General features: G+C 38.4%; 1 protein-coding gene across 1 annotated transcript in view; it reads right to left on the bottom strand.

The window, feature by feature from the left end:
- Lekr1 (leucine, glutamate and lysine rich 1) overlaps positions 1–21,218 on the bottom strand; it is a 161,288-nt gene that overhangs the window by 101,415 nt on the left and 38,655 nt on the right. The window contains exon 3 of the mRNA XM_076867055.2: positions 6,823–6,942. Coding sequence (XP_076723170.2) covers positions 6,823–6,942 — 120 coding nt within the window. The remainder of the gene's footprint in view (positions 1–6,822; positions 6,943–21,218) is intronic.

The following is a 21,218-nucleotide window of genomic DNA, read 5'->3' as shown; positions in this document are numbered from 1 at the left end:
AGGGAGCCAAAGGGAAGGGGAGCAGCCTAATTCGGCAAGACTAATGCCAGGGCAGGGGGAGAAGACAGGGGGAACAAGGGCAGAGCCAAGTGGAGGCCACGCTGCACACAAGGGCATCAGGGCCAAGGGCAAATGAAGAGAAGGGAAGACTGGTGTGGGTGGGGGTGCCTCTGCAAGGGGAGGTGAGAACAAGGCTCAGCTCATCAACCAAGAGGTCCAACTGTGAAGGGCCTGAGCCCACATGGTTTTCCTGGGGAAAAGGCACTAAAAACGATAACTACAAAATTAGGTTTCAAAGCATGCAATTATTTATACAATGAGAAAAATCACTACAAATAAAAATTTTAAAGTTGATAAATTTCACTAATGTTATAAAATACAAGAAAAGAATGTACCTTTTAAAATGCCCTACAACACTTCTTGCTTCTGTTTTTAGCAATAAGCTCCATAAATGGCTCAAAAAATGAATTCTTTTTGAATGCTACTGTAAGTGGTGAGGACAGAGACCACACAGCCTTGCCACTGGCCTGACCACGGGATGGCTTGTGGTTTTAGTAATAATAGTTTAGAAAGATCTTTTGGCTTCAAAGATTATTTGTAATGTCACATAAGTATTTAGTGTTGTCAAATTTGGGGAAATCCTCATCAATTTTTTATATACAATTATAAGCCTTTTGTCGTTTCAAGTTTCTTCAAAAGTGACTAATCTTAAATTTTCTTTAAAATAACAAAATTCATGAGCCACTTTATCTTGATGTCACCTTGGAAATAGTACACTATGATTTTTGCATTCAGTATGTTAGAAGCTGTTGTCAAATTAGCAGGAAACAAACCTTTCTCCAATGAATTTGAATAATTAACTTCTCTTCACTGGATTATCAAATAATCCAAGAACTTTTATTGAAAATTTATCACTTTGATATAATCTGAAAAATTATTATGATTTGGTTTATGCCAGAAAATTTTCTATTGTTTAAATTGCTCTTCATTCCTTTTACCTCATTAATTTTAAAAAATTCATATGCATCCAAATTTTTTGTCTGCAATTTTTTGCTTGTTTTATTGAAGCTCTTCTAAAATATCTTTCCAAATGGCAATTATAATGGTGTGCTCCCAAGTCACCTCTCCCTTACTGAAACCCCCATGCCAGTCACTACTGACATCAGAAGTAGGACAGAGGGGAGAGCAGGGTGGAGGCAGAATATTTAAATGACTGGAATCTAACCATCTTAGTTCATCCTGGACTCCCAGGACCTTAGAAGGAAGACTTGAGTGAGAGTTTTGAAACTGAAGTATCATCTGATTCATCAATCTGTCTCAGTCGGCAACCTTCTCTGTGTAATAACAGGCAGACACACACATCTAAACGGGGCTGATGAGCCTCAGGTAAACAGTGAGGATTCTCCACTGAGGACTGGGGGCTTACCTGGAGGCGGGTGTCAAGACTGAGGATTTTAAGGATAAGGACAATTGAATAAGTAGAGGTAAAAGGGTTTGGAGAACTAGGAGCCTCCTTTATATAGAAAAACCTAATTCCCCCACCAACCAAATACACACTAGAACCAGAAAACAACCTCATCAAGGTTGTAAGGCGCAAGCTGCACATGCAGAAAAAAGCAATTTTATTTCTATATGTTAGCAATAACAAATCCCCAAATAAAATTAGAAAATTAGAAAATAGGGAAACAGTTGCATTTATAGTAACACAAGAATAAAACATTAAAAATAAATGTATGGGGGCTGGGGTTGTAGCTCAGTGGTAGAGCACTTGTGTGAGGCCCTGGGTTCAATCCCCAGCACCACATAAAAATAAACAAAGATATTGTGTTCAACTACTACTAAAAAAAAATTTAATTAAAAAAAAAATAATTGCAGGGGCTGGGGCTAGGGCTGAGCAGTAGAGCACTCGTGTCGCATGTGTGAGGCCCTGGGTTCGATCCACAGCACCATATGAATAAAATAAAAAGATATTGTATCCATCTACAACTAAAAAACATTTTTAAAAAGTTAGAAATATGCTAATGATGAAAATAAGATAGTTAAAAAAAAGAAAAAAATAAATGTAATAAGAGAAATATAAAAAAATAGAACATTTCAGAGAGAAATAAAGACCTCCACAGCAATAGATAACATCTATTAAGTAAAATATTCAGTACTTTAAAGATGGCAATTCTGCACAATTGAATTGATCACCAAACTTACTGAAGAGACTGCCAGGCTGACCCTATGTGCAGATGAAGTGCAAGGGAGGGCAATGCACCCCTGAAAACAAGAAAGCTGTAGGACTTACAGCTCCTGTTTCCAGGTGCACTGAGGCTAGTGTTCAGAGAGGGAGCACTGACACAGAAATAACACACTGCAAGGAGGTGTCCTCTCCGTTCACAGTGAGCTGATTTTGGCTAAAGATGTCCATGCAGTCCAACAGTTCAAGGAGAGTCTATTGACAGTGGTGCTGGAAAGACTGAATATCCACATAAGAAAAGATGAGTTCAGATTCTTGCCTCATATACAAAGTTAATTCAAATGGATCCTAGACCTGAATGTAAGAGCTGAAACAACAGAACTTTAGAAGAACTTATAGAAGAACGATGTTTGTGACTTTTGCTTAGGCAGTTCAATGTATCACCAAGGTGCAGTACACAAAAGAAAACAGAAGTTATATTTCATCAAAAATAAAACTTTTGCTCTTCAAAAGCACCACTAAGAAAGTGAAAAGATAAGTCACAGATGGGGAGAAACTAACTGCAAATCATGTTTCACAGAGAGGACTTTTACCCAGAACACACCAAGAACTCGTCCAGAACCATCACCAGGAAACAAGCAAATTAAAAAATGGACAAAATATTTAAGTAGATATTTCATCAACTAAGATACACCAATGGTTAATAAGCATATCAAACAATGCTCAGCATCACCAGTCAAGAAGAAAACAAATGGAATCCCCATGAGATGCTATTTCTTGTTGTAATTGCATTGTAATCCACAAGACAGACACCAGCAAGTGTTGCTGAGAACCCTCATTGCTGGTGGGACTATAACTGTGTAGCCACTTCTGAAACAGTCTGGCAGTTTCTTAAAAAACTAAATATAAGTTAACCATAAGACTCCGTAATTCTGTACTTAGACATTTACCCCAAAGAAATGAAAACTTACATCCACACAGAGATTTGTAGGTGAATTTTTATTTCAGCATTATTCATAAGCATCAGCATGTGGACACAATCCAAATGCCTGCTGATGTAAAATGGTAGATAAATGTGGCATATCCATACAATGGAATACTATTTAGCAATAAAAAGGGAAATCACTGATAAATGCCACAACATAGATAAATCTCAAAAAAAATTACTAGTGAAAGAAGCCGAATGTAAAAGACCACATATCATATGATTCTATACATCTTAAATGTCCAGAAAAATACAATTCTATAGGAACAGGAAAGTTAGTGATTACCTAGGACAGGGGCGGGGTTGGGGGGGGACTAAGAACAGAGATTTACTATAAATGGCAGGAGTCTTTCTTTGGGGTGATTCAAATGTTCTAATATTGGTAACAGCTGTACAACTCTGTGGACTTAGTATAACATTATTAAATTATCCACTTAAAATGGGTCGATTTTGTGGTATATAAATTATATCTCAATGAAGGTGTTTTTCAAAAGATGCAGGGTGGGCTGGGATTGTGGCTCCATGGTAGAGTGCTTGCCTTGCACATGTGAGGTACTGGGTTTCATCCTCAGCACCACATAAAAATAAACACAAATAAAGATATTGTGTCCATCTACAACTAAAACAATGTTTAAAAAAAAAAAAAGATGCAGGGTAATAAACTATGGGATCAAGGTTAGAAAATAAACCAAAAAAGCTACAACATGGTTGGGAAAATGAGAAAAAATACATGAAGTCTTAACAAGACTGAAGAATTGAAGGAAAAGCGAGAGAGCTTGGAGTTGGCATTCAACATTCAAGAGCTGACAGAGCCCAGATTTCAAATCAAAAAATTAAAGACTATTTTATATTTCAATTAACTTATGAAAGATTTTCAACAAGAGTCTCTAAAAGTATGCACTGCCAGAAAGTTTCAACTGTGGAGGTGCGGGGTACCTGATATCCATGGTTTAGTATCTAGCTGCAGGCCTTCTCAAGCTGCTTGTCATTCTCAAAAGCAAGTCTATGTGGACAGTGGACGCACGGAGCCCACAGGGCCTACTCTCTCTGCTCCTGCTCACTGCTGCAAGAGCAGGGCTGTGAACCAGGACAGCCTGGAGAACACTTTGCTGGAGGCGATTAACAAATGAGAGAAGCCTTTAAAGAGAGCACTGTGACCCCAATACAGATGACTGATCTGTTCCAAGTTCCTTGAGAATTCATAAAAGAGGTGATCACCACTGAGGGAAGAGCTCAGCATTTTTTCCCTTGCCTGTTTCAGAAAGATTACAATTATAGCTCCTTTTCTTTATCAGAACAATCGCCAAGTTTCATGTTCTAACAGATATTTTTAAATGATCATAAACTAATTTAAAATCAGCTTTTAATGTGCAATAAAAGTCACTGAAATTTACCACCTTTGGTTAGTTTTATTTTTACAGTATGCCTTTTCCTATGCATGCATCTACCAATGAAAATATAAATAAAACCACTAATTATCTGCATTCTTTAACACAAACTTTTATTTGTACTAAATGTCTAGCTGGATGATTTTTCCAAAGTTGTTTTTAGCATGTATTATTTTTTTATATATCAGATCCCAGACTCCCAATATGTGACAACTTTTTGGCTAAAAATAAACAAAAATCACAGATCTATAGAAAACATGTGAATGAACTAAGCAGTTAAAAGTATAACTCTGCTGGGGACAGAGCAAGGCCCAGGGTTCAATCCCCAGTACTATTAAAAAATAAAATAAAATATAAACTGAAATAACTTTGAAGTATGTTATGTCTAATTTTCAAGAACTATACAAATGTGAATAATGAGGATCACTTATACCTGTTCTACAGTATCTTGAAGCCACAGTGATAATGTCATGTACTCCTGGTCCAACCTTCAAATGCAGGGGGTCCCACCATCCATGATGGCACTAGTGGTTAAAACAACCAGTTTATCCATGACAGACCTAGGTGGCCCAGAGTTCATGTAGGAGCCAAGAATGAATACCAATGGTCCTGAATAAAATAGAAGTGTGGCCACCTGGACAGTACTATCCTGCTGGCTCACTACCAGATTTCTATAAAAGGCTAAAGGGATTTTTGTCTTTCTTTCTTTTTTGTTTTGGTTTTGGTACTAGGGATTGAGCCCAGGGATGCTTAACCACTGAGCCCTATTCTCATCCCTTTTTATATTTTATTTAGAGACAGGATCTCACTGAGTTCCTTAGGGCCTAATTAAGTTGCTGAGGCTGGCTTTGAACTTGCAATACTTATGCTTCAGCCTCCTGAGCTGTTGGGATTATAGGCATGAACCACCACCCCAGTGGCTAAAGGGATTTTTGATGACAAAAATGGGTATCTGTGTTCTTAGTAGATTTCACTCATTCATCCATTCCTTCAAAAATTACTTACTGTGCCTCAGTTATGTGCAAAGCATTTATGAAAAGTAGATGGCTGGGAGTTTATCACCAAATAATGCATTAAAAAAACACTAGCCCAGTGAATTTTATTAACAGAATGTTTCTGGTAATAATTAATAGATTAAGAACAAAAACCTAACATTCAAAATATCCAGCATATTTTAGTTACCCTGAATCTGTATCACTTGCCATGTTAATTTAATGTGTTTTGAGCTAAATGTTATTCAAAATGCAAAAGGAATCATTCTTTCTCATAAATGTTCTCAGTATAGTCAATGCTACTTTCACTTATTTATTATTTCTATTTACACTGGGGGATGGAACTGATGGGTGCTCTCCCCTGAGCTACATCCCCACCCCTTCTTATTTTGTTTTTGAGACAGGGTCTCACTAAGTCGCTCAGACCAGCCTCAAATTTGCAATCCTCCTGTCTCAGACTCCTAAGTTGTAGGGATTAGAGGCAGGTGCCATCATGCCCAGCTTCGGTGTAATTTTTAAGAAAAAAATGTACTCGGTAGTTTGTTTAGAACATTGTATTTTATCTAAACAGCATATAAATCTGGGAGCAGTGGCACATGCCTGAAATTCCAGCAGCTCAGAAGGGTGAGGTAGGAGGATCTTGAGTTCATAGCCAGCCTCAGCCACTTAGGGAGGTCCTAAGCAACTCTGCAAAAGTATTTCTCTAAATAAAATATAAAAAGAGAACTAAGATGTGGCTCAGTGGTTAAGCACCCCTGGATTCAATGCTCAGTACAAAAAAAAAAAAGGACTATGTGTGTGTTACACTCCTGTAACTGCCCTAACCCTTTCCCTCTTCTCATCTTCCAGATAGATAGATAGATAGATAGTTAGATAGATCTGCAGAAAGAACAACATTTATGTTAGAGACTCCTAACTTTGGGAGGTTTAGTATTAATATTTAGCAAGTTATCCTCTTCTGTCACATTTTATCCAGAGATCAAATACACCAGGGAACACTGATCAAAAGAAACAAAGTAGCTACTGTGTTTTTATTTTATATGTCACAACAAAATAAGAAAAACAAGGTGTTTACCCAATTTAAATTTTATTAGTGAAACTATTCAGTTGCTATATGGTTCAAAAAAAAAAAAAAGCAAAGCTATTTGCATTTTTCTAAATCATACCAGATACACAAATCATAATACTAAAATATATTTAAATTTTCATAATAAAGTTAGTATTAAATGTATCTTTTAAATTTTTATAATTTTTAATATTTAAGTATGATCTTACCTGAAGACTTGTGATAGTCTATGTTTGATTTTTAATTCATGTTGCAAATGACTCAGTTCTTTATGTACTCTCTGATATTCAGTTTGTTGACTTTTTAGCTGTATGCTTGCATCCCAAATTCTAAAAATATAAACAAATAACATCTGTTACAACCTTAAATAGTCCCAAGTGAAAACTGTTTTAAATTAAAATATAAATATACTTTTAATAAAAATAAGTAGAAGAAAAAGATGCATCTTTATACAAACTCTATAAATGTATAGGAAAAAAATATGGAGAGAAACATGCCAACCAGCCAAGATTCCTGGATGGAAAGTGGAACTTATAGGTGGACAAAAAGAGAAAGAATGAGTGGGCTGAGGTTGTGGCTCAGTGGTAGAACACTTGCCTAGCACGTGTGAGCAACTGGGTTCGATCCTCAGCACCACATGTAAATAAAAAAAATAAAGGTCTATCAACAACTAATAAAAATATTTTTTTAAAAAAAAGAGAGAAAGAATGAGGAAGAAAAGTAGAACTTTTACTCTATGTGCTTTTGTACTATTCAAATTTTCAGAGATCATGTTTTCATAAATATTAATTAAAATATAAAGTATTAAGTATTTTGTTAAAGTAATTTAAATTTAAAATGTCATAATGGGGGCTGGGATTGTGGCTCAGTGGTGGAGCACTGGCCTAGCATGGGCAGGACCCTGGTTCGATCCTCAGCACCACATAAAAAATAAAGGCATTGTGTTGTGTCCATCTACACCTAAAAAAATAAATATTAAAAAATAAAATAAAATGTCACAATGATTTTAAATGTCGAATATTAATAAAAAGGTCATAAGAAAAAATAGCAATTATTTGCCTTTACCCAGTTCCCACTGCCAGTGGCAACCACTTTCAATTTTTTTCCTACTATTTATCTCCACATTACTAAATAATAAATTTATACTGCGGTTGTCTAATATTCATTTTAATATTACCTAGTAACTTCAAAGTCAGTTAAGATCCAGTTCTGCTATATATAACTAAGACTGGAATCTTACTGCACACACACACACACAATCTCACAAAGGACAAGTCCCTTGGCAGCCTGTGTGATGCTGACATGATAGCTTACATTTACAATGTACCAAGTCCCTGCTCCACCCTCTTTATTCCCATGGACCTCCATGGAGGAAGAAGCTCCAGCACTTTCATTCCCATTCCAGATGATCAGCAGGAAAATAATGGCTTACTCCATACACCAAAGATCCTCAGCATCACATATACTGAATACTGCTGCAGAATTTTGTCATGTGGCCTCACCTAGACTTGGGTGAAATAAAGCTGTGACACAGTGTTCATTACAGGAAGATGAGCCCCCAAGTGTATTCACAGTCCTGTTACTAAAATGGGATGGAAAACAAATGTTGGGGTTGGTGGCTAATAAAAACTGATCCCCCTACTCTCAGCTACACACCTGTACCTGCCCCTGACCATTCCCCTCCTCTCATCTTCCCAAGATTCAATCCATCATTTTTATTAAAGAACTTATTAAAACACTGTTCTTCATTGGTTAACCAACATTATGTCATGATTATATTTATATTCTTATACAACTTTTTGCAATTAAAAATGGCATTTGCTGGTAAATGGATGAAACTGGAGATTATCATGTTAAGTGAAATAAGCCAATCCCAAAAACCAAAGGCTGAATGTTCTCTCTAATATGCAGATGCTGACTCACAATAGGCAGCGGGGAGGAGGGGTAGAGGTTCACTGGATTGAACAGAGGGGAAAGGGGGGAAGAGAGTGGGGATAGAAATGGAAAAGACAGTGAATGAACAGGACTTAACTTTTTTCCTATGTTCACATATGAATACATAACCAGTGTAACTCCACAAGAATAGGAAGCTATACTCCATGTATGTGTGATATGTCAAATGCATTCTACTGTCATGTATAATTAAAAAGAATAAAAAAAATTTTTAACAGTCTTTTCTTCTTTCTTAGTGTTGTGTATCTATCAAGGCTTCTTAACATGCTAAACTGGGAGAAGCTGTTTTTGCAACTCTGTGTAAGTCTAAAATTATCATAAAATAAAAAATTATAAAAAGGATGATTCCTACATATACAATGAGTGATTTGTGTAAGTATAACATGTCCATTATTTTAAATATAGAAGTTATCAATATTGGGGGCTGGGGTTACAGCTCAGAGGTAGGGTGCTCGCCTAGCATGCGTGTGAGGCCCTGGGTTCAATCCTCAGCACCACATAAAAATAAAATAAAGATATTGTGTCCACCTGTAACTAAAAATAAATGTTAAAAATTATTAATATTGTTTTAACAGAAAAAATAAAAGGAAATAACCTTCTGGCCAATCTTAGATGAACAACAATAAAAAAATTGTAGTCCTGTTGAATATTATATATAAAACATTATATACAAAAGAGGAATGAAGCAGATCCCTATGTCCTGGCCTGGGAAGCATGGCAAGACTTCTCATTAAGGACAGAAAAAAGCAAACTGCAACATACTGTAACTTACAGATCAATAAGCACAACATGAAACCAAGTTATATGTATACATTCATACATTTAAAATTTTAGAAAACAGGAACAACCTTAGCAATGTTAAGTCAGAGTTACCCCTAGGACATCATACCAATCAGGTGGGAAGGAGGTTCAAAGGGCCTATAGTATTTGCCACAATATTTGAAATACTTTACAATGAAGATATATTTATGTGTAGCTTAAAAATCTAAAATCAGAATTTTTTAAAAAACCTACATGGAGTCAGGCACAGTGCCATATACCTGTAATCCCAGCAGCACAGGAGGCTGAGGATGGGGGGATCACAAATTTGAGGCCAGTCTCAGCAACTTTAGCAAAGCCCTAAGCAACTTAGTAAGATATGGTCTCAAAATAAAAAATAAAAAGGGCTTGGGATGTGGCTCAGTGGTTGAACACCCTTGGGTTCAATCCCAGTACCAAAACAAACAAACAAAAAAACAAACAACCCTATCTGGTCTTATTGTTTGTGTATAAGCATGTCTCCGGTTTATAAATGGGAAAATATCTAGAAATATTAGAAAGAAACTTAAGTTTATATAGCACATTGGTGAATAATAAGCTGTTTTAAGGTGAGTATTAAACTTTCCTTGATACTGCCCTACTCCAGGGCTGGGGTACAGCTCAGTGGTGGAGCACCTGCCTAGCAGGTTCCAGGCCCTGTTAGCTGGGTGTGATGGCACATGTCTGCAGACCCAGCCACTCAGGATTGAGGCCAATCTTGAGACCTTGTCTCAAAAAACAAAACATCTAAATACAAGCCTATTCCAACTATTATGAGTTTTCAGTTTGTATTTTTACAAAACAGTTTTTTTTTTTTTTGTCATTAGAAAAATGCACACTAAGACACTTTCCAAGGTACATCTTTGAAGACATTTTCGGAATGAAAGTCAGGCCTGAGTAATACCCCAGTCCTCTGACTACAGTCCTGAGAAGTTTGATCACCTGGCCTCTGCGTTGGCTATGGTAGCATACTTGTTTTCTTCATATCGAATACTAGCATGGTTACAAACTACGTGAGCAGAGAAGCAGTAGTGTCCACCTCGACTATATGTATCAGGTTGGCTTTATGAAGTAAACAGTTCACAGAATGCTGCAATGCAGTATGTGCTGTGCAAGCCACAGCTTTCTCTGAGCAGTCATGATTTTGCACAGAGTTTGAACGCTTTGTTGACGTGAGGACATGATGTTGTCTAGTCAGGCACTGTTCCTGAAAACTGTGAGACTAACAGCATGTTCCAGTGGAGAGTCCTGTACTGGAGTGAGATGACCTGTACTGTAAGCCTCTTGCCAATGCAGCTATGAGAACAGCACATTTATTACCCTTATCTATTTCCCAGTTTTTCTTAGTCAACTTGATTAAAATAGATTGTGAGAATTTCTGAGTTGTAAAACAAAGGAGGGGAATATATTATCAAGCCTTTTAAATCCTTTTCATTTTGATTATCTATTAATATTACTCATAATGAAATTATTCTAAAGAAAAACATTTTAACATCAAATATTAGGGGAAAAAAAGATGATCTCATCATTAGGCATCTTAATCTATTAGGCACCTGTAATCTATGCTCTTTTTTTGTCAATCTCGGGGGTGTAAATATTAATTTGTTTTTAGTCTTTCCTTCAGACTGGTTTTGCAGCAATCAAAGATGAGAGATGGAAGTTCAAAGTCTGGAAAAATGATGTGGGAGACATTCAGGCTTGCATTCTACCAAGGTCTCACAGACGCAGGCATCCAAGTATCAAGGGAAAGTTAGGAGCGCAACAAAGAAATCAATCAAAACAAGCAGGTACTTCAGTTGCTGGGAAATAAACTTCAGAAACCCACATTCATCTGCCCATGAGGACAAGCCGCTCTCTAACTGCTCCCCTGGAGTTAACCACCGCCTGAGGACAGTGAGAAAAGTGAATTCTGAGTCAAGAGAATAGGGGATGGGGTGGAGAGTCCAAGTCCGACAGAGAGAGAAATCTCTTAGGGTTCAATAAAACTGGAAGGAACTCTTATTCAGCAAAGAAGACATGAGTGGAAACCAGGCTGCTTTAACTGTTTTCACAAAAGCTACTGCAGCTTCAGAAATACCAGCAGGAGCAAGCACTGGACCAAGAATGTCACTGACATATGAGCCTATGGGACATCAACAATTTTTAAAACAAAATTATTTGTAAATACAAATACTCAATTTCCTTAGTAGTGGTATTACCTTGCTTTTATTTAGAAAATTGGTGTGACATTCAAAATTCCTACAAAATTCTTAGTTACTAAACTATATCCCTTTGTTAGGATAGTCTTAATTTTATACCAGTCATTCTCCTTTATGTACATTATTAATGCACTGAAAGTACCCAAAAAGGTACGAGAAAGGTATCTTGCACTAGACAAAATCAACACTGTTTTTAAAATTAACCTCATGTAATTAATTTCTTTGGAGCTTTATTTGGTCTTTGATTATTCACTTACTTTCCTCTGATCTCTTTAATATGCAGATATTCAATTAAAATAACAGATCTTTCTTTGATTAAATATAATAGTCTTCAGTTTCATTAACACAGAAGCGGAAGTTAAAAATATTAACTCTAGGGCTGGGGCTAGAGTTCAGTGGTATAGCGCTTGCCTGGCATGTATGAGGCACTGAGTTTGATTCTCAGCACTGCATATAAATAAAGGTTCATTAACAACTAATTAAAATATATTGAAAAAGAAAAAAATATTAACTCTAGTTTCATAAAACACTAAACACCTAAATCTGTATTGCAGGGGCAGGGTTGAAATATGATTTCACAAAAAGAAAGGCAAAATATTTTACTGTATTTTTCTTTTCTTTTTTTTTTTTTTTTTTTTTCACTGAATCTGCCTATCAGTTTGGGAAGATCTGACTTATTAGTAAGAATTTTAAGGCTATAAGTTTTCTTTTAACACATTAGCTGTATCCAACATATTTTTTTTTAATTAATTTTTATTGTAGGTTGTTCAAAACATTACATAGTTCTTGATATATCATATTTCACACTTTGATTCAAGTGGGATATGAGCTCCAATTTTTACCCCATATACAGATTGCAGAATCACATCAGTTGCACAACCATTGATTTACATATTGCCATTCTGGTGTCTGTTGTATTCTGCTGCCTTTCCTATCCTCTACTATCCCCCCTCCCCCCTCCCCTCCCCTCTTCTCTCTCTACCCCCTCTACTGTAATTCATTTCTCCCCCTTATATTTTTCCCCCTTTCCCCTCACTTCCTCTTGTATGTAATTTTGTATACCCCTGAGGGTCTCCTTCCATTTACATGCAATTTCCCTTCTCTCTCCCTTTCCCTCCCACCTCTCATCCCTGTTTAATGTTAATCTTCTTCTCATGCTCTTCGTCCCTACTCTGTTCTTAGTTACTCTCCTTATATCAAAGAAGACATTTGGCATTTGTTTTTAAGGGATTGGCTAGCTTCACTTAGCATAATCTGCTCTAATGCCATCCATTTCCCTCCAAATTCTATGATTTTGTCATTTCTTAATGCAGAGTAATACTCCATTGTGTATAAATGCCACATTTTTTTTATCCATTCGTCTATTGAAGGGCATCTAGGTTGGTTCCACAGTCTTGCTATTGTGAATTGTGCTGCTATGAACATCGATGTAGCAGTGTCCCTATAGTGTGCTCTTTTTAGGTCTTTAGGGAATAGACCGAGTAGGGGAAAAGCTGGATCAAATGGTGGCTCCATTCCGAGCTTTCCCAGGAATCTCCATACTGCTTTCCAAATTGGCCGCACCAATTTGCAGTCCCACCAGCAATGTACAAGAGTACCCTTTTCCCCACATCCTCGCCAGCACTTGTTGTTGTTTGACTTCCTAATGGCTGCCAATCTTACTGGAGTGAGATGGTATCTTAGGGTGGTTTTGATTTGCATTTCTCTGACTGCTAGAGATGGTGAGCATTTTTTCATATACTTGTTGATTGATTGTATGTCCTCCTCTGAGAAATTTCTGTTCAGGTCCTTGGCCCATTTGTTGATTGGGTTATTTGTTATCTCATTGTCTAATTTTTTTAGTTCTTTGTATATTCTGGATATTAGGGCTCTGTCTGAAGTGTGAGGAGTAAAGATTTGTTCCCAGGACATAGGCTCCCTATTTACCTCTCTTATTGTTTCTTTTGCTGAGAAAAAACTTTTTAGTTTGAGTAAGTCCCATTTGTTGATTCTAGTTATTAACTGTTGTGCTATGGGTGTCCTATTGAGGAATTTGGAGCCCGACCCCACAGTATGTAGATCATAGCCAACTTTTTCTTCTATCAGACGCCATGTCTCTGATTTGATATCAAGTTCCTTGATCCACTTTGAGTTAACTTTTGTGCATGGCGAGAGAAAGGGATTCAGTTTCATTTTGTTGCATATGGATTTCCAGTTTTCCCAACACCATTTGTTGAAGATGCTATCCTTCTTCCATTGCATGCTTTTAGCCCCTTTATCGAATATAAGATAGTTGTAGTTTTGTGGATTGGTTTCTGTGTCCTCTATTCTGTACCATTGGTCCACCCGCCTGTTTTGGTACCAGTACCATGCTGTTTTTGTTACTATTGCTCTGTAGTATAGTTTGAAGTCTGGTATAGCTATACCGCCTGATTCATACTTCCTGCTTAGCATTATTTTTGTTATTCTGGGTCTTTTATGTTTCCATATGAATTTCATGATTGCTTTCTCTATTTCTACAAGAAATGCCGTTGGGATTTTTGATTGGCATTGCATTAAACCTATAGAGAACTTTTGGTAATATCGCCATTTTGATGATGTTAGTTCTACCTATCCATGAACAGGGTATATTTTTCCATCTTCTAAGATCTTCTTCTATTTCTCTCTTTAGGGTTCTGTAGTTTTCATTGTATAAGTCTTTCACCTCTTTTGTTAGGTTGATTCCCAAGTATTTTATTTTTTTTGAGGATATTGTGAATGGGGTGGTTGTCCTCATTTCCATTTCAGAGGATTTGTCGCTGATATACAGGAATGCCTTTGATTTATGCGTGTTGATTTTATAGCCTGCCACTTTGCTGAATTCATTTATTAGCTCTAATAGTTTCTTTGTAGACCCTTTTGGGTCTGCTAGGTATAGAATCATGTCATCTGCAAATAGTGATAATTTGAGTTCTTCTTTTCCTATTTTTACGCCTTTAATTTCTTTCGTCTGTCTAATTGCTCTGGCCAGTGATTCGAGAACTATGTTGAACAGAAGTGGTGAGAGAGGGCATCCCTGTCTTGTTCCAGATTTTAGAGGGAATGCCTTCAGTTTTTCTCCATTCAGAATGATGCTAGCCTGAGACTTAGCATAGATTGCTTTTACAATATTGAGGTATGTTCCTGTTATCCCTAGTTTTTCTAGAGTTTTGAACATAAAGGGATGCTGTACTTTGTCGAATGCTTTTTCCACATCTATTGAGATGATCATATGGTTCTTATTTTTAAGCCTATTGATGTGGTGAATAACATTTATTGATTTCCATATATTGAACCAACCTTGCATCCCAGGGATAAATCCTACCTGATCATGGTGCACAATTTTTTTGATATGTTTTTGTATCCGGTTCACCAGAAGTTTATTGAGGATTTTTGCATCTAGGTTCATTAGAGATATTGGTCTGTAGTTTTCTTTCTTTGAAGTGTCTTTGTCTGGTTTAGGAATCAGGGTGATGTTGGCCTCGTAGAATGAATTTGGAAGTTCTCCCTCTTTTTCTATTTCCTGAAATAGCTTGAAAAGTATTGGTATTAGTTCCTCTTTAAAGGTTTTGTAAAACTCTGCTGTATACCCATCCGGTCCTGGGCTTTTCTTAGTTGGTAGTCTTTTGATGGTTTCTTCTATTTCCTCAATTGATATTGGTCTGTTTAGGTTGTCAATATCCTCCTGACTCAATCTGGGCAAATCATATGACTTAAGAAATTTATCGATGCCTTCACTATCTTCTATTTTATTGGAGTATAAGGATTCAAAATAATTTCTGATAATCTTCTGTATTTCTGAAGTGTCTGTTGTGATATTGCCTTTTTCATCCCATATGCTGGTAATTTGAGTTCTCTCTCTTCTTCTCTTCGTTAGCGTGGCTAAGGGTCTGTCGATTTTATTTATTTTTTCAAAGAACCAACTTTTAGTTTTGTCAATTTTTTCAATTGTTTCTTTTGTTTCGATTTCATTAATTTCAGCTCTGATTTTAATTATTTCTTGTCTTCTACTTCTTTTGCTGTTGTTTTGCTCTTCTTTTTCTAGGATTTTGAGTTGAAGTATTAGATCATTTATTTGTTGGTTTTTTCTTTTTCTAAGGAATGAACTCCAAGCAATAAATTTTCCTCTTAGAACTGCTTTCAATGTGTCCCATAGATTCCGATATGTTGTGTCTGTGTTTTCATTTATCTCTAAGAATTTTTTAATTTCCTCCTTGATGTCTTCTATAACCCATTGATCATTCAGTAACCTATTGTTCATTCTCCAAGTGATGCATGCATGATTTTTCCTTACTTCTTTTATCGTTGATTTTCAATTTCATTCCATTATGATCAGATAAGATGCATGGTATTATCTCTACTCCTTTATATTGTCTAAGAGTTGCCCTGTGACATAATATATGATCTATTTTTGAGAAGGATCCATGTGCTGCTGAGAAAAAAGTGTAACTGCTTGATCTTGGGTGGTATATTCTATATATGTCAATTAAGTCTAAGTTATTAATTATGTTATTGAGCTCTATAGTTTCCTTATTCAACTTTTGTTTGGAAGATCTGTCCAGTGGTGAGAGAGGTGTGTTGAAGTCTCCCATGATTATTGTATGGTGGTCTATTAGACTCTTGAACTTGAGAAGAGTTTGTTTGATGAACATAGCTGCACCATTGTTTGGGGCATATATATTTATGATTGTTATGTCTTGTTGGTGTATGGTTCCCTTGAGAAGTATGTAGTGTCCCTCTTCATCCCTTCTGATTAACTTTGGCTTGAAATCTATTTTATTTGATATGAGTATGGACACTCCTGCTTGTTTCTGAAGTCCATATGAGTGATATGATTTTTCCCAACCTTTCACCTTCAGTCTATGTATGTCTTTTCCTATCAAATGCGTCTCCTGAAGGCAGCATATTGTTGGGTCTTGTTTTGTGATCCATTCTACTAGCCTGTGTCTCTTAATTGGTGAGTTTAAGCCATTAACATTTAGGGTTATTATTGAGATATGGGTTGTTCTTCCAGCCATATTTGTTTATTTATGTTACTAAACATGGTTTGTTTTCCTCTTTGATTATTTCCCCCCCTTTACTGTACTACCTCCCGCTGTTGGTTTTCATTGATATTTTCCATTTCCTCTTCCTGTAATATTTTGCCGAGGATGTTTTGAAGAGATGGTTTTCTAGCTGCAAATTCTTTTAACTTTTGTTTATCATGGAAGGTTTTAATTTCATCTTCCATCCTGAAGCTTAATTTCGCGGGATACACAATTCTTGGTTGGAACCCATTTTCTTTCAGTGTTTGAAATATGTTATTCCAGGATCTTCTAGCTTTCAGAGTCTGTGTTGAAAGATCAGCTGTTATTCTGATTGGTTTACCCCTAAATGTAATCTGCTTCCTTTCTCTTGTAGCTTTTAAAATTCTCTCCTTATTCTGTATGTTGGGCATCTTCATTATAATGTGTCTAGGTGTGGATCTCTTATGATTTTGCACATTCAGCGTCCTGTAGGCTTCTAGGATTTGGGATTCTGTCTCATTCTTCAAGTCTGGGAAGTTTTCTCGTATTATTTCGTTGAATAGATTGCTCATTCCTTTGGTTTGGACCTCAATACCTTCCTGTATCCCAATGACTCTTAAGTTTGGTCTCTTTATGTTATCCCATATTTCTTGAATGTTCTGCTCATGGTTTCTTAACAGCTTTGCTGAGCTGTCTATGTTCTTCTCCAGTTGAAATACTTTGTCTTCATTGTCTGATGTTCTATCTTCTAAGTGTTCTACTCTGCTGGTAGTATTCTCAATTGAGTTTTTAAGTTGGTTTATTGTTTCCTGCATTTCCAGGATTTCTGTTTGTTTGTTTTTTATAACCTCTATCTCCCTGTATAATTGATCTTTTGCTTCTTGGATTTGTTTATGTAATTCATTGTCGAAGTGGTCGAAGTGGTCTTTCATTGTCTGATTTTGCTGTCTAATGTCTTCCTTGAGACTCCAGATCATCTGAAGCATGTATATCCTGAATTCTTTATCTGACATTCCATCTGCTGCAGATATTACCTCTTCTAAAGTTGAGTTGACCTGCATTGCTTGTGGTCCTTTCTTTCCTTGTCTTTTCATACTGATCGCGTTTCTTTCTGCTTGGTGAAACTGTTGTGTTATTGATTTTTCCCCCTATATATTTATATTGCTCTTGTATAGCTGCAAAGTCTCCCTCGCAGGCTTTGGCGGTGGTTCTGCCCCTCCTCCAATTGAGGCAATGTGCCTACCACGCCGGGAGGCCGCTGTGCCTGTACTTTCGGTGGGCCTGTTCTTTCGGTGGTCACAGGTCCGCCTACCTTGCAGGCGTGAGCAGCGGCTCTGCTCCTCCGCTGGCCGCTAGGCCTGTTCTGTCTGTCGGTTGCAGGTCTGTCTACCTAAAAGGCGCTGGTGGCGGCTCTGCCCCTCCCCCAACCGGGGCGATGTGTCTGGCGGGCCACTGGGCCTGTTTTGTCGGTGGTCACGGTTCCGCCTACCTTGCACGCGCGTGGAGCAGCTGTGTCCCTCCGAGAGTTGCTGGGCCTGACCTGCTGGTGGGTGGCAAGTACACCTACCTTGCAGGCGCGGGGGTGGCTCTGCCGCTCCGCGGGTCGCTGGGCCTGATCTGCTGGTGAGTCGCAGGTCTGCCTAACTTGCAGGTGCCCAGCGGCTCTGCCCCTCCCCCAACCGGGGTGGGGCGATGTGTCTGGCCGGCCACTGGGCCTGTTCTGTTGGTGGTCACGGTTCAGCCTACCTAGCAGGTATGTGGGGCAGCTGTGCCCCTCCGCAGGTTGTTGGGCCTGACCTGCCGGTGGGTCGCAGGTCTACCTACCTTGCAGGCTCGGGGGGTGGCTCTGCCGCTCTGTGGATTGCTGTGCCTGTTCTGCTGGTGGGTCGCGGGTCCGCCTACCTTGTAGTCGCCCGGCGGCTCTGCCCCTCCCCCAACCGGGGCGGGGCGATGTGTCTGGCCGGCAGCTGGGCCTGTTCTGTCGGTGGTCAGGGTTCTGCCTACCTAGCAGGCTCGTGGGGCAACTGTGCCCCTCCGCAGTTTGTTGGGCCTGACCTGCCGGTGGGTCGCAGGTCTGCCTACCTTGCAGGCTCGGGGGGTGGCTCTGCCGCTCTGCGGATTGCTGTGCCTGTTCTGCTGGTGGATCGCGGGTCCGCCTACCTTGTAGGCGCCCGGCGGCTCTGCCCCTCTGTATTTTTCTTAAAGGTAAGAAATAGAAGACAACTTGGGAATAAATGAAATCTCTATTGTTTTAAGTGCTCTTAATAAAATCACATTATTTACATAGGACAGTATTTTAAATATCGCTACCATCACTTTAAAGTACAGTCAGCCCTCCATATCTGGATTCTAATCCATAGATTCAATCAAACTTAGATTTAGAATATTTGAGGAAAATCTGCATCTGAAGTGAACACATTCATACATTTTTCTTGTCATTATTCCATAAACAATACAATGAAAACTCCAAAAAGTCAATATCAGTTATCTTAGGAAGTGATATTAAGGGCAATCTTTTTCATCTATTTTTAAATAGTCTATAATGTGCATAATATACACAGTGAAAATAAGAGATTTATTTTTTGTTAAGATAATAGATAAGCAAATAATTTATAAATTCATGTTTAAAACTTAAGTCTTTTCTGTTGCTATATCTAAATTCCAGACTAATTTACAAAGAATAAATGTTTATTTGGGTCACATTTCTGAAGACTGGAATGCGGGATATCGTTGAGCTCCCTCTTGCTGGCGGGGACTCTGCATAATCCCAAGGTGGTGCGGGACATGGAGTACTGAGGAAACACCCAGTCCAGGGCCCTCCTCTGCTTATAAAGTCACAGTCCCAGTGGATCAGGGTTGGACCTTCGTGTATTACTTACCTCCCAAAGGTGCCACTCGCATACCACAGCCAATTAGTTCCTACCCTCTTGTTATCTTATAAAGGCGACTGAACTTTAACATTGGTTTTGGCATGGAAAAACCACATCCAATCCATAGCACTCACCTCTGTCCCCACAAAACTTGACCTTCTGATAAAAACTACATTCATTCCTTCCAGTATCTTCAATGTTTTCATTTGTGTCAGCATCAGTTCAAAAGTCTAAAGTCTCTGGGACTGCAAATTGGTGCAACCACTATGGAAAGCAGTATGGAGATTCCTCAGAAAACTTGTAATGGAACCACCATTTGACCCAGCTATCCCATTTCTCAGTTTATACCCAGAGGATTTAAAATCAGCATACTACAGTGACACAGCCACATCAATGTTTATAGCAGTTCAATTCACAATAGCTAAACTATGGAAATAACCCAGGTGTCCTTCAACAGATGAATGGATAAAGAAAATATTTGTGTAGAACATATATTCAATGGAATATTACTCAACTTTAAAGAAGAATGAAATTATGACATTTACAGGTAAATGGATAGAGTTGGAGACTATCATGCTAAGCTAAATAAGTCAATCCCAAAAAACCAAAGGCCGAATGTTTTCTCTAATATGTGGATTCTAATTCACCTTGTGGGTGGGGCGGGGGCACCAGGGAACAATAGAGTTACCTTAGATTAGGTAGAGGGGAGTGGGGCGGGGAGGAATATGGGGTTAGGAAGGATAGTAGAATGAAACAGGCATTATTACTCTGTGTGTGTGTGTGTGTGTGTGTGTGTGTGTATAACTGTATGACCAATATAATTCTATAACATGTACAATCAGAAAAATTAGAAATTATATCCCATCTATATGTATGATATATCAAAGTGCAAAAAATGTAGTCTACTGTCATGTATAACTAATTAAAGTAAATTTAAAATTTTTTTTAAAAGTCCAAAGTCTGATCTGAGATTCCAGCTATGAACCTGTAAAATCAGTTATTTGCTTCCAATATGCAACAGTGGGTCAGGAATAGGGTTCACAAAGTCTTGAAGGAAAAAATAGGTTATAAAAAGGTGCGGGGGGCACATAGAACCAGGCCAAAGCAAATCTGAAACTCAGCAGGACAATGAACCCTGAAACTTTGTTGCCTCCCGGACACGCTGGGGTGGGGGCCCGGGCACCCACAGCTTTGCTGGGCTCAGCCCACGGGGCTACTCTCTTGGGTTGCACCTAGTACACAGAGTGTGGCTAGGATGCAGTTTGAGTCTGAAATGTCCCTGAAGGCCCACATATTAAAGGCTTGTTCCCCAGAGTGGCACCACTAAGAGGACGGGAGCCTGTATGTGGTGGGTCTAGTCGGAGTCTTGGGTCACTGGGGGTATACATTTAGAAAGGACGCGATGCCCTTTCTCCTTTTCACTTGCTGGCCTCAAGGAAACAGGTAGCTCCTCACATGATCTCTACCCTGAGGCATTACCTCACCACAGGTCAAAGCCACACAGCCAACTGATGGTAGGCTGGAAACTCCCAAACTGAGAGCCAAGAGAAAGCTTTTCTCTTTACAGTTCGATTTTCTCAGGGATTTGCTGCTATACTCAGGTATGTGTTGACTGTCTTAGGAACCCAATTACAGAAAGGCGACTAACAAGCTGCCAGGGCCAAAGGCTTGCATCCTCTGAAGCAGTGGAGGCACAGACCTGTGGGGCTGGTTGAAGCCATAGTTGGGTGGCCTGCACTGCACCAAGTCCCTGGAAGCAGAGTCCTGCAGGGTCCTGGAGAAT

The sequence above is a fragment of the Callospermophilus lateralis genome, chromosome 10 (genome assembly GCF_048772815.1).
Source record: "Callospermophilus lateralis isolate mCalLat2 chromosome 10, mCalLat2.hap1, whole genome shotgun sequence".
Lineage (NCBI taxonomy): Eukaryota > Metazoa > Chordata > Mammalia > Rodentia > Sciuridae > Callospermophilus > Callospermophilus lateralis.
The sequence above is the reverse complement of the archived record's forward strand: the minus strand, read 5'-3'. Positions and strand labels throughout refer to the sequence as shown.